The following is a 12,914-nucleotide window of genomic DNA, read 5'->3' on the forward strand; positions in this document are numbered from 1 at the left end:
TTCAGTAACATGGTTTGTACATTGCTGGCATGCAAGTAGGGTAAGTAAAGATTCGTAGACTCGTAGTGTTTGCAAATGCAGAATGAATAACAGCAGTGCTCTGGCAGAAAATAGTTCCAGAAGACGGCAAGAATACGCTCGACTCTTTGTTATACTTTCTTTACATGCTAGGGACGAAAGCATTGTATTATAAGCTAGTAGTTTGTGTGCGAATAAGTTGCAGGAACACTGAATCATTAGGATTGTTTTGCAAGAAGTTGGAGAAAGGTTATTTCCCAAAAGTACTTGACTGTGACAATGGAGTCATGATCATCTGTTCTCTGAAATGTACACAAAAACGAAACCACATTAGAAGGAACTTCCAAACTACGCTTAACAAGTTGTGCGTTTCCAAGTGCACCAAGTGATGCCGGTTCTGCAAGAAACCCTTCTATATCTATAGAAGAGAGAATCAAAGAAGCACCAATATGAAATCTAGGTGTCCGAACTAAAATGATTCCTTATCCTGACAAATTTATTTGAAGTACTCAAAAACTTAACAAAAGTAACTCTCGTCCAATTTCCTCACAGCCATCAATTTTTGTCCTGTAAAACTGTTTGGGCCCAAATTAATGGATTAGGGCCGAGTAAGTAGTTAGACAGACTTGTTTGGATAAGCAGCCCAGCCCATACTAGTTTAGCCAAGTTTGAATTAATGAAAGACACTTGAAAGATCAGGCATAGGAATATTGGTAACATTCTAAGGGTCTGGTTAAAACAAGAAGCGCATGTTTGACACGGCCACAACCACATTCATTCACTCACCAACCCAGCTCTTCTTTGAGTTGTCACGCTCCACATTCAACCGAATGACGTAGTTAGCTCATTAGTTATTCGGCCTACACACCACGTAGGCTAAGTAGGTTTTAAGGTCAACAAAAACATAATAATTCTACGCAAAATAGATTTTGAAAGTTATGATAGGAAGAAAAAAAACGCAGCGTAAGATTCCTCAATGTGAACCTTACAAACTAGAAAGGGACACCTATATCTTCAACTGCTGAAACCATCCACAATGTTCCTCGCAAAATGCTCTACAATTCTTGTCCTCTCCTAATTTTCTGAGAACAACAGTAAGTAGAAATTTCGCGGATACAAAGCAAAACAAATATCATGCTCTAAAGTCCTAAAGAGTCAACAAGGATGGGGACACTTCCTGAGTGTAGAAGCATGAGAGGGCCAACCCTAGTTGGTGCAAGTTTCCGATGATAGGGAGCTTGGGTGGAGAAGGCAGTGACGGGGTTTTGTTTGTGTAAAGGAATTTTGCACTCAAATTAGCGAGTAATTGTAGCAAAGTGTAATATTGACAAATTACAGTAAGGTCTTTGCCACATTATGAAATAGTTGTGAAAAGAGTAATTATTACATTTTAGGGAGAGTCTCAATTGGGGCTCTCAGCAACATAAAGCATCGAGTTTTGTCTTCAGAAACTCAAGACTCTTTTGTATATATTGGTGGAAATGCAGAGATGGGTGCTCTTTGCTGCTGCCCTTGCGTTGAGGAATTCTAAGAATATGCGCCTTCGAGCAATTCATAGGCATTGCTTATGTCTGAGATACTTCTTCCACCAGCTGGGTAGGTATAAAAGCCATGATCAACTCAATACTTTGTCGGTTCTTCCGTTCAGGAACTCTCCTAGGAAATTTACGTAGTTTTCTATTATCGGATGCATTTGATTATATAAATGTTTTAGATTTATTGTCTGAAAAAGAAAGGGCAGTGGACCATAAATTGGCATGTCAATTGGAAACTGAGGAGCCTGATGCAACTAAACAAATCTGTCTACATTACTTCTAAAAATTTGTAATGTTAATGATGGCTACAAAGTAAACTGTTCGAAATCATCTATCAGTTTTAAGTTTGGGCCAACTTACTTGAATAGAAAGACATTTTCAAGGTTATTGTTAAATGAAAATGTTCTGTTTCTTATGCGTATTAGAAAGAAAAGAAAAAAAAAATCATGCTTCATTCTGAGTTCATGTTTTTTCCCAGTATGTCTAGAAGTATGAATTTTCCTTTTTTGTTGACCTTTTTAGTCGGTGCTCATATTCTTTCTTACGCGTAGTAAATATGCCTTGTGCTTCTGTATTTTTTTGTTTTTAATGAGGCTTGATTCAAATATGCATCAAATTGATTGATTATACTGCTGTGTTCTCTCTCTGTAATTTCCTTTTTTCAATTTACAACACTTTTAAACATTGAAGAAAACCTAGGATTCTGTTTTTTTTTTTTTTTTTTCTTTGTTTTTGTGTCAAAAAACCAAGGATTATAGTAAGGTTTTCAATTTACAAATGGTTTTTCTGTTCGGATTTTCTTTTTGTGAGTTTTGTGTATGAATTTGTAGCATGATCTTCCACTGCATCATCCAAATTTTGCATTTGTAAATTGTCAAAGAAAAACAGAGTATGAGGAAATTATAGGAGATTGTGTCGGCTTTGGCCATGAAGGGTATCAGCAGGTTGTTCCCCCATACAGGTGATTAATCGTTTTTCAGTATGTGTTCTGTTGGGCTGAGAAAGTGAATGAAAAAGATGATTTTTTTTATTTGTTGGTTGATTTGTGTATGGACTATGTATTAGATTTTTTTTTTTTTTTTTTTTAGGGATTTTGTGTTTTGTGTAGAACCAGCAATGCAAGAGCAGGATTTGATCAGTCACGCCCGAAAAGAGGTTTGTTTCTCAAATCACATTCGTTAGTTTGATTATTAATGTACTTTGGAAGGCTCTTCAATATGATTTTCTAATTTCTCCTTTCCAGCATTCTCTTTTTGGTTTTTGGACTATAGAATAAAAATTAATAAACACGAGATGCAGCAATTAATTTGCATCCTTATGACAACACATGTATGAGAGTGCATTCAATTTCAATGTGTGTATGTGTGACAGGATGTGCCTGCTTGCTGCTGCTGGGTATGCTTGCTGTTGTGTCTCACGCTATTAATTTTTTTTGTGTGTTGATTTGATTAACAATTCAAGCGTATCTTTATTTTGTTGGTGTGTGTTGGTTCGCAGCCAGTTTTATATATTGGTTTTTTTATTTGGATTTGTAGCACTGAGGGTATAGGTGAACGGTGAAGCGGTTTGTATGGGCTCATGTATCTTAAACATGTAGTGAGAAGTGAGGATTTTGTTTTAGTGTTTTAGACAATCTGAAGGAATATGTAGATACTATGATTTGGGGTTGCTTTCTTAAACCATGATAAAGCAGTCCAAGTAATTTTAACATAGATATCATTTTTTATGTAATGCATGAGTTTATGAAATGTTAAGACGATAATATATCAAGTGATTTAAAATTCAAAGAGAGACAATGAACCGTGTTTGATATTTTGTTTGTCTTGATTCGTTTAAATTTGGGCGTTTTTCAGTTGGATTCATGGGTTTCGTTTAAGATATCATTTTTGGTTTATGAATGGTTTGCCAATGCAAAAGTTTGCATCTTTTCTTTGTTGGATTCATGGGGTTTTCTTAAGCTTTCAAGTTTTTAGTTTTTATCAAGAAATTTTGGGTTTCATTTATTTTTCAAACTAGACACTTTTTTGTTAAGATTTTCTTTATACTTCAGTAAATGATTGCTTCTTTACCTGTAAATTTTCAGGTTGTACCCGCAGCGAAGCCCATGCATTTTTTCTAGTAGCTCCTAATTATCGAGGGCCCCCAAAAAATTTCGTCCTCCTATGTTATATTTTTCATCCTCTAACTTGGTTAGTAGTAAGATATGGTTGTTAATCTTGGTGCCCTTTATCACGTGATGTGATTAAATGGAGAAATGCGACTACCCAAGATATCAACTTAGAAAAACGTCATTAATTAACAAGAAATCCCACATCGGAAGAGGCAAACCAGAGTCCCTGCTAGAATGCGATGTGCGGTGTGCATAGAGCGGACTATTCTTTCGCCTTTTACTAAAGAATACCGTGTGCGTGCACATTTAGTGGCGTACGCCAATTTTGTGAAGGGATTTCTCTCACAAGAGAACCCTACAATGTACTTCAACTTTATGGTTCTCTAATCTCTATGCGCAAGCTTTCGATTCAATCAGGCCTTAAAAGTAATTTTTTTACACATAAACTACGTTCCAGGTCCAAAGAGGTCCCTGCTTTCTGTGAGGCCGTGATTCTATTTCCTCGAATTAAACATGACACGCAAAACTCAATCATTCTTTACCAAGCAGCATGTTGTAGCCTTGGAAGAGATTCATAGCTTGTTTGAAGTTGTTTTTTGGAATGCTAAAAGTACTTTCGGACGATCAATTCCTAATGTTGGAATCATTTCCTTTTTAATTTTTGCTTTTCACCTTTTGTGCTTGAGGTATGAGGACGATTGTATAGAAAAAATGGATAGATGAAAAAGATTTTTGTGAGAGAAAAGAAAAAGAAATTAAAAGAAAATCATAAAAGTGAAAATAGTTAAAATAGTTTTGATTTTTTGTTTTTGTTTTGTCACTTCGCGTTTGGTTCTTTATACATTCATTTACATCTCACTCTTCTTCGTCCCTCATTTTCTCTTTGTATTTCTCTTCTTAACACAAGCACACAATATAAATTGCTGCTTGTTTCTCAAAACCTCACATGGAACAGAAGTAAAACCATCACGATCGACACAGCTATTAAAAACAGAGAAAATGGAACATTTGGGATCCACACAGCCACGAGATGAGCACAGAGCGAACTACTCCTTCACCTTTTGCTAAAGAATACCGTGTGCTAGCCGCAATTAGTAGCATGCACCAATTTTTTTAGGAGTTTCTCTTCGTAGAGGAGCCCCTAAAGAATAGTTTTCAAGAATTTAAAAATATTTTTTACTTGCAATAAATGGAGCCTTGAGTCTAAGTTCAATTTAGATAATTTGTAAAATTCAATATCAGCAAGACAAACCTCTTCCGGAGGCAAGTCATTGTGGTGATATTTCAAACTGATATTATGGGTGCACTACCGATTTGTGATACCGCCATTACCTGGTGTACGTATGTCTCCATTTTATAAAGAATTAATTCAGGTTTATTTTAGCAGTGTGGGATGGTCAATGAGTACCCATGGATACTCCATACATCACCATTATCACAATGACAAACACAAACTCCACTCACCACCACTAATAACACATAGTTTACACTTAAATGGACCTTCATTTAAGGTTCTAAAAGACGTTAGGGCCTAGGCGGACTAGACGGATTTAAGTAAATCTGTTATATTTCGTGTAAATAAATGTCTGTTTATACTTAAAATATATATAATTACATCATAAATTACAAGATAGAATAACATATATATATATATATATATATGTATATATTATGAAGTATTGAAACATAATGAAAAATGGGGAACAAGCATATAATTTGTGTTCATTTTAGTATTCAACAAGTTTCTTACAATTTATATAAAAAATAATAATGCAAAATGAAAGTTATATATTTTCTGTCTAAGTGAGTCACAACCTAGGCGGGTGTCTAGGCATGTCTGGGCAGGTTAGGCGGGTGCTTAGGTGGTCTAGGCAGGCGCTTCAGTAGGTTTAGGCGCCCTTTCTAAATTTTCAAACGCCTAGGCATTAATCGGAGCAATGGCCAACCGCCTAGCTCCTAGGCGGAGATTTTTAGAACAGTGCCTCCATTTAATTAAATGGGTACCAATTGACAATCCCATCAAACCCTAAATCTGGAATCTAGATGCTTTCCAAATTTACTAGCAATGGTTCTAACTTCATTCCACTTTCATTAGATACACCAGTCATATGCCCACACGTTATATGTGTAATAAAATTTGTCTATTATTTGTTCTGAAAATATTTGTCACTTTAAAAAATAAAAATAAATAATAACTGTTTTTTCTAAACGAAATAAAATTGAGCGTGGAACTCGGAAGAAAGGGAGGGGTTTGAAGTAAGAGACGCAGGTTAAAAAGAACCTTCTTAATTTTTTTATTTAACTTTTAATTTTTAAATAGGGTGTTATGAAAACCTGGCCGTTAGATTTGTGTAAAAAAATTAACAAAGTTTGTGTCGTATGTAATTTACTAATTGCCCATGTATTTTATTTTTGTTCATTTTTTATGAGAGGGTTAGAATCATAATTTTCTAGAGTTTTGACTGAAAAACAGAGTTCGTATTAATACGTAGTATAGATACGAAAAGTAGACTCCTAGAACTAGCAATCTGGACACAAAGACATCAACTTGATTTCCATTTATACAAGGATACGACCGGCTTAACATGTCTTGCAAAAAAGAGAAGTGTTGTATCCCCAACAGATATAGGTTCAAAAAATGGGACAGAAATTAAACGGAGAAATGGAATGACTGCACCCCAACAGATATAGGTTCAAAATTGCACCCCAACCGATTTAGGTTCAGATTCTTCTGAAAGGTATTGGCGTTCTATCGGGCCATGATTCTATTTTCTCAAAGTACTTGACTGGAACAACACCATCGAAACCTTCGGTCAAGATCACCTTGTTCTCTGAAATGTAAAACTTCATTCCCTCTGCAATAAAGATTAAAAAGAAAGAAATTAGGCAAAAGAAGTCCTGGATACTCCCTGCAATGCCATGATAAAGAATAAAACGCGCTCGGGCATTTGATAATGAAAGGTTTGCGAACTATACCTTCCAAAGCTTTTTTAACATCGACATAGATCAAAACATTAACATCGCGTCTCATACCTAAAAGAATGCAAAGAAAATAAGTTATCAAAGTAAGATGGATAATGTCCGTGTCGTGGATTCAAATGAATAGCTTATCCATATCTTCACAATCATTGTCACTATAGCTCACTAAGTCATGATAGTTATTACCACTTCAAAGAGAGAATTACTAAGTCAGTACAAGTCGTACCCCAGTAAACAATACTATACCCAAAAACTTTCAAGAAGTCTAGAATCCTGAAACAATCGGTGACCTCAGAATGCCAAATGCCTCAAGGTTAGGCTCAAAGGGTAACAGATAAACAATAGGTTCACCTATGAACGGTATTACTTCACTAGCTCCCTCAGTAATGCAGACTTGTATGCAACTCGCTATAGAGTTGATGAATTATGAGACAATTTTGATCCTTTCAAAATGGAAAAATATGCAAAAGACATAAAAAGCAAATTCGGGCCTACTAGAAATTGCACAGATGATTAGCAATTGGGTCCACAAATGGCCCTCTCCGGACGTGTGTTAATGTGATTAGAAATAAAAAGGATTCATCATCACAGGTTCATGTACATATTTAAATATTCCTAATCAAACACATTACCGCTAATCACTTGCCCATCTGTCGGCAAGCCACGTGAGAAGTGAACATGTAATCTTTTCATGCTTTTTAGACCGGACCTTAATATCGATTCCAAATTCCTCCTATAGGTCCCATGCACGCAAACTGCATATCAAGGGGAAAGAAAAACAGTGAAGCAAACAAAAAGGTACAATTTCCATAGAAACACAAACAACTCTTCATTCTGGACAGAGAAATTATGTGCTAAGAATACAATAAGATTGCAGACTAAAAGATGAACCTGGAACTTCTTCGGATGAAATGATTGGCGTTAACAATCTTTCAGATTCAACTATCTGCCAATATACACAGAGAGTAGATATTAATATATAATGTTAAAGCCAAGTATAGATGGATGCTCAATCCAAAAACGCATAACGAAAAAATAAAAATGGTAAACATAATGCTTGCACATCACAAATAAATTGGAGAACTAAGGCGGGGGGGTGTAGTCAAAATAGGATTTGATAGGATTTTGATAGACTTTAAAATCAGGGTGTAGTCAATTACAGTTTTAAAAGAGGATTTTAAAAGATTTAGAAATCATGGTGTAGTCAAAGTAGGATTTAAGAGGATTTTAAAGAATACATCCAAATCCAAGGGTAGTCAATTAAGATTTTAAAGAATACATCTAAATCCAGAGTTAGTGAGAATGCAAAAGATTTGATAGGATTTGAATGGGAGAGGGATTTTGATGGATTTGAAGGTGGATAGTATATATACCAAATGCTACCAAGAATCCTACCATCCCCCATCTGATTTCTTTTCACGCCCTCAAACAGAAAAGAACCTCCCAACCCCTTCATCTTCATCTATACCTTCCTCTTCAGAACACATCCCATCGTCCTCTTCGACTTCAAATACATCATCTTCATTCTCATCTATCATGGATTATTTTTTTTTTTCAAATTCTACCTGTAAACAGATGGTTCTGGCAAGTTCTCTCTTTTCTCAGAAGAGGAAGAGTCTTCCTCCATTTTTTGCCCAACCTGAGATCCGATGGTTCAATATTTTTTTAATATATCGCTGCAATCAGTTTTTTTATCCCATGTGCTCCTTGCACGAAACCGATTTTCAATGGAAAATCACCTCAAATCGCCAAAAATTATCTAAACTCCACTACCCCAAACTCACATAACTTGCACAAGCTCAGTGAGTTCGGCGCTGGGCTGAGCTTTGTTCCCAATAGCTGTACTTTCTAGTTTTGGGGTGAACTCTGTGCTGCATGTGCAGAACTTGTTGATTCATATGTATTATTGTTGTGGGGAAGTGGAGCTTGCCGGAAATTAATGAAATGTGGTTTCTGATGTTATGCTTGGTGGGTACTGGAAGGGCAGGAAGCTAGAGTGTGCATTGAAGTTTAGGAAAATAGTGAGCATGGGATTGAAAGGGAATGGAACTACCATGGTGAATATGTTTGCGGCTTGCAGCTTGTGGTCGGTCTGCTAGACTGAATGAAGGAAGGTTAGACAGAGGGAGACCCATAACTGAACACACATTGGAACATTGGAGTTGTTTGAGTCACAGCCGCATGATTTCATTAAAAATGATCCAACGGCTCTGCATGTGATTTTCAATTTTTTCAAAATCCTAAGAAATCCATACAATTCCACAAAAATCATAATGAAAATCCATATAAATCTTCTAAAATCCATAGAGAACTATAAAGTCTATTAAAATCCTTTGAAATCTATCACTAAAAAATATCCATTAAAATCCTCTGAAATCCAAATTGACTACAACCCCCTAAATTCTGATTTGTTAAGCATTCGATAAGTATCTACATAATGATCTGAAACTCAGAGCTCAAGAACAATAGTGAAAGGTTATCCAGGCAAGTGTAAGAAAACAATTCTCCAGCGTCGACAAATTTTCAAGTCTTAACAAAGATTCCACTTACAGAAAGACTCTGACCTGACTGTGCTTTCACTAGATTATGCAAAGAGAAACTAGTTAATACCTTGTGATGACTTCACAAGATTATACAGACAAAAACTACTAGGATAGCGTGTGACTAAAGCAGTAAAATAGTAATCCAAGAAAAACAGTTCCCCATTCAAGCACTTCACAAAAGGTCTCGTATCTCCATGAAATGACTCAAAACTGATATTCAAGATAAATTACCTTTGTTGTGTGGCCTTGGTTTGCACGTATCAAAAGTTCCCCATTTTCTTCTAAGAGGCCGAAGCGCTGCTTATTATCCTTTCTGACAGCCTAACAAGAAGTATCATATAATTAAACATGCTTCTTAGGTAGTAAGTTCATGTGACAAATAAAGGACTATCAAGAACTGCTCACTAACCTCCTTAATCTCATCAACAGTATGTGATCTCAATGGAATATTAGCAAATGTCCTTATGTTCAGCTTTAACAGATCATTAACCTTCACATATCCATTGCTTCGCATATTCAAACTCAACTCACCCGCCATATGGCGCAATATACGCGTCCTAGAAAATTACCAGAGAGGCTAAGTTTTAATAAACTATGCCATTAAGCTGCATTACTCTACCAATAATTAACATTTATATACAAACAAAACAAAGAAACAGAGACTAAGTGGGTAGTGCAGTACTTACAATAATCTACCAAGTGCATCAATTTTATCTTTTCCAGCGCCACCACCTCCGCCGCCACCGCGGCCCCTCGATCGTTCTCTATCATTTTTCACCTCCCAATGTCTTCCTCCTCCTCCACTGCCCACAAAAATATACAATCAGAATTTCACAGTATTGTTATATGTAAGAAAAAAAATCCAGTATTATTCCTCTACCATTAAATGAAAAAAAAAAAAAAAAGTTCAATAAATCGTCAATTGATTGAAACAATTCAAAAGTTGAATAAATTTCTCAGAAAACAATGGAAAGTCACAATTCTGTTTTTTTTTTTTTTTAAATTGGAACTCGTTCCCTGATTTTCTCAGCAACCAAACAGGATAGGAGAGGAAATGGGAGGGGGAAGAAACTACCTTCTGGAGGTACTGCTGCTGCTGACGTTGCGATTGTTGTTGTCCATGAAAACCAGAGCAGGAAAGCTGGGAAGGGGAAGAGGAGGAGGAGATTTAGGGCTACGTGGAACGAGAACACGGTAGTAGCGTAGAACTCCAATGTTACCGTGGGTAACAGACGACCACATGAATGTCTCGAGACCTTGCAAAGCCCCGGAATCTGAGAGAGATGAAATGATGAGGAAGGAGAGGGAGACCAGAATGCTCACTTTAATCGGTTCGGGTTTTTACATGGGCTTTTTTTTCTTTCTAATTGGAATTCCATAATAATGGTTGAATCCACGACCCCTTTACAAGTGAGATTCAAATTCATGTCACTCATTCTTACTTTTTAGTGGTATTTCTCTTTATTTGGAATAAGAAGTCTTACGTTCGAATCTCGTAAATGGCAAATTCGATACCAAATTAGGTTGACTATTGTGCAACCAAACTCCTCTTCCCTTAGGTACCATTTGATACGCAGATGGGATGAAACGGAACGGGACGGGATAGGACGGAATGGAGGTTCCATTTGGTACGCGCAGGACGGAACGGGAAAGGTTGTTCCGTTCTACGTTTGGTAAGCGCATGACGGCACGGAACCAAAAGATTAAATGACTAACCTACCCCTGTTTTGTCTGTTGTTTGGTACAATGTTTATGCGTGGGACGGAACGGAACAGTTTTTTTTTTTTTTTTTTTTTGAACTTGTTAATATTTGAACACATATATGCTTATCTATGATATATTTTTTTACTCTAGCACTACTGGCAGATACAGACTTTTCTATGTTCATATATCAGTTTTTTGAAATAATATTCATCTATTCAAAACTACGTCAAAAAAACCAATCCAAAATATTGCAAGATACATGTATATTGCACAATATGCAAAGCCATCGAATGTATGCAAAGCGGCATCCAAACCACTTTGTTTTTGTACTTTTCATATAAAACACTTAGTTCCTTGTAGTTGGATTGTGTTAAACCACTGCAAAATTAAGTATTACTAATTTCATTTTTCTTATTCAAACTGAAACTTCTACTATCATGTCAGCTGTTTACATTTTTGTTCTCTTTCTTCATAAAATCGTAAAGTCAAAACCAAATCATAAAAATCAAATCATATGCAGCACACAAGTTTGAGTAGTTTAATTAATAAATATTTCTTAATTTTTAGGGCAAATAATTGTATTAGTTTTATATATACAAAATAATTGAATAAAATTAAAATTTTGTTTATGTACAAGGGTATTTTAGTAATCAAATTGTTTTTCATTCCGATTCAAGTAAATTAATAAACAGCTATTATGGAATCTGCATCATTCTCAACCTGATTCCAAACAATTTAGTAAACATCTTCAATAGAAATCTGATTCTGATTCCATTTTATTTCAATTCCTCTTCAATCAAATTCCTCATTAATTTAATTCCTCTTAGATTGATTTCAGATTACTAAACACGCACTAAATGTGGAAAGAAAATTGATACTCTTAATAACTTATCACACCCCTTTGTAGAATTTTATCCGTTCTTTATGTTTGACTAATTAAATCATATGGCCAAAACTGAAGGGGTGTGAACCGTGAAGATATAAAAGGAGTGCGTAAAATTATTTTTAAAAAGAATTGGGTTATAGAAATTAGGGGTGCTCTGTGACAGCCCGTCCTGGACTTTTCGTACAGTAGGGGTGAAATGACGGTTTTGCCCCTAGTATGGTTGTTTCATGGTGTGGTCGTTTTTGGAATTTGGTTGGTTGATTTTGGACCACACACACACCCACACTCATTCCTCTCTCTTTGCCATGTCCCGTATCTATCTCTCTCTCTCTCTCTCTTTCTCTCTCTCTCTCTCTCTCTTTCTCTCTCTCCTCTTCACCATACGTACGGACAAGACCCATTGTGCTCGAAAACATCACGGATCGAGGAAACAAACTACATATTTGTGTTCGTGAGGTCCTTAGGAGTTCAACCATATCCATTTCAGGCAAGGGAACCTTCATTTTCACGTCGAACCTGCGAGGTGTAAATTGGGGTACTATTCATGCACACGTTAATTCTTGTGTTTTTTGGAATTTCAAGCTTGTAGGAAGCTTGATGAGGTCCTTAGGAGGCTCGGGGTGGTTCGTTTGAAGGTTTTGGACGTCGGGATCGTGAGCTGCAGGTTTGGCCGGATTTGGTGGAGTTTTCCCAGCGAGATTTCGTTAGTTTTAGTGCTTGAAAGTGGTAAGGATTTGTTCCTCTTGTTGTAAGCTTCATTTTGGTACCAATTTTTTGAAATTTGGATGAAAAATGAGTGAGATACGAAGTTTGGAATTTTTCCCGGTTTTCCGACGACGACGACGGCGTCGGAGTTTGGCCGAAGAAGATGACGGAATATTCCATCAGTTTGGACGGAATATTCCTAACGGCGTTAATGGAATCTGTTAGACTTAACGAAATATTCCTAACGGCATTAACTGACGCCGTTAGTGTGCCAGGCATGTGCCTGCGCGTGTGGCCGTGCCTGTCAGAAAATTATTTTAAAAATATGGGGATGTTCGTGAGGTTGAGTAGATCACGTTGGTGTATTCATACACCCCATTTGAGCATTGTATGAGAAGTTATTTCGTAATGTTGGTTATGAGCTTTAAAATTAA

General features: G+C 36.3%; 1 protein-coding gene, 1 long non-coding RNA gene and 2 other non-coding genes across 4 annotated transcripts; 3 read left to right on the plus strand and 1 right to left on the minus strand.

The window, feature by feature from the left end:
* Positions 1 to 1,417: 1,417 nt before the first annotated feature.
* LOC148695716 (uncharacterized) lies at positions 1,418 to 3,305 on the plus strand. The gene is made up of 3 exons (XR_015964905.1): positions 1,418 to 2,514; positions 2,668 to 2,708; positions 2,925 to 3,305. It is a non-coding gene; the product is annotated as an uncharacterized LOC148695716 (long non-coding RNA).
* A 592-nt stretch (positions 3,306 to 3,897) lies between these two features.
* LOC137735790 (U5 spliceosomal RNA) lies at positions 3,898 to 4,017 on the plus strand. Its single transcript, XR_011068698.2, has one exon. It is a non-coding gene; the product is annotated as a U5 spliceosomal RNA (small nuclear RNA).
* Positions 4,018 to 4,684: 667 nt separating this feature from the next.
* Positions 4,685 to 4,803, plus strand: LOC137735791 (U5 spliceosomal RNA). Its single transcript, XR_011068699.2, has one exon. It is a non-coding gene; the product is annotated as a U5 spliceosomal RNA (small nuclear RNA).
* A 1,389-nt stretch (positions 4,804 to 6,192) lies between these two features.
* On the minus strand, positions 6,193 to 11,292 carry LOC137735245 (uncharacterized). Its single transcript, XM_068474656.2, has 8 exons — positions 10,261 to 11,292; positions 9,872 to 9,988; positions 9,595 to 9,742; positions 9,417 to 9,506; positions 7,534 to 7,588; positions 7,275 to 7,397; positions 6,640 to 6,696; positions 6,193 to 6,518 (listed from the first exon to the last, which is right to left on the minus strand). Exons 1-8 carry the CDS (start codon positions 10,425 to 10,427, stop codon positions 6,385 to 6,387), a joined length of 891 nt encoding a protein of 296 aa, XP_068330757.2. The 5' UTR covers positions 10,428 to 11,292; the 3' UTR covers positions 6,193 to 6,384.
* Between the last annotated feature and the right edge of the window lie 1,622 nt (positions 11,293 to 12,914).

This window comes from Pyrus communis, chromosome 7 (genome assembly GCF_041283825.1).
Source record: "Pyrus communis isolate YQ-2024b chromosome 7, ASM4128382v1, whole genome shotgun sequence".
Classification (NCBI taxonomy): Eukaryota; Viridiplantae; Streptophyta; class Magnoliopsida; order Rosales; family Rosaceae; genus Pyrus; species Pyrus communis.

Coding starts and splice junctions, on each gene's coding strand:
- LOC137735245 (XM_068474656.2), bottom strand. CDS start 10,427: ATGTGGTCGTCTGTTACCCACGGTAACATTGGAGTTCTACGCTACTAC. Junction 9,507..9,594: donor CTGTTGATGAGATTAAGGAG/GTTAGTGAGCAG, acceptor ACTTCTTGTTAG/GCTGTCAGAAAGGATAATAA. Junction 7,398..7,533: donor TTCATCCGAAGAAGTTCCAG/GTTCATCTTTTA, acceptor CTTGATATGCAG/TTTGCGTGCATGGGACCTAT.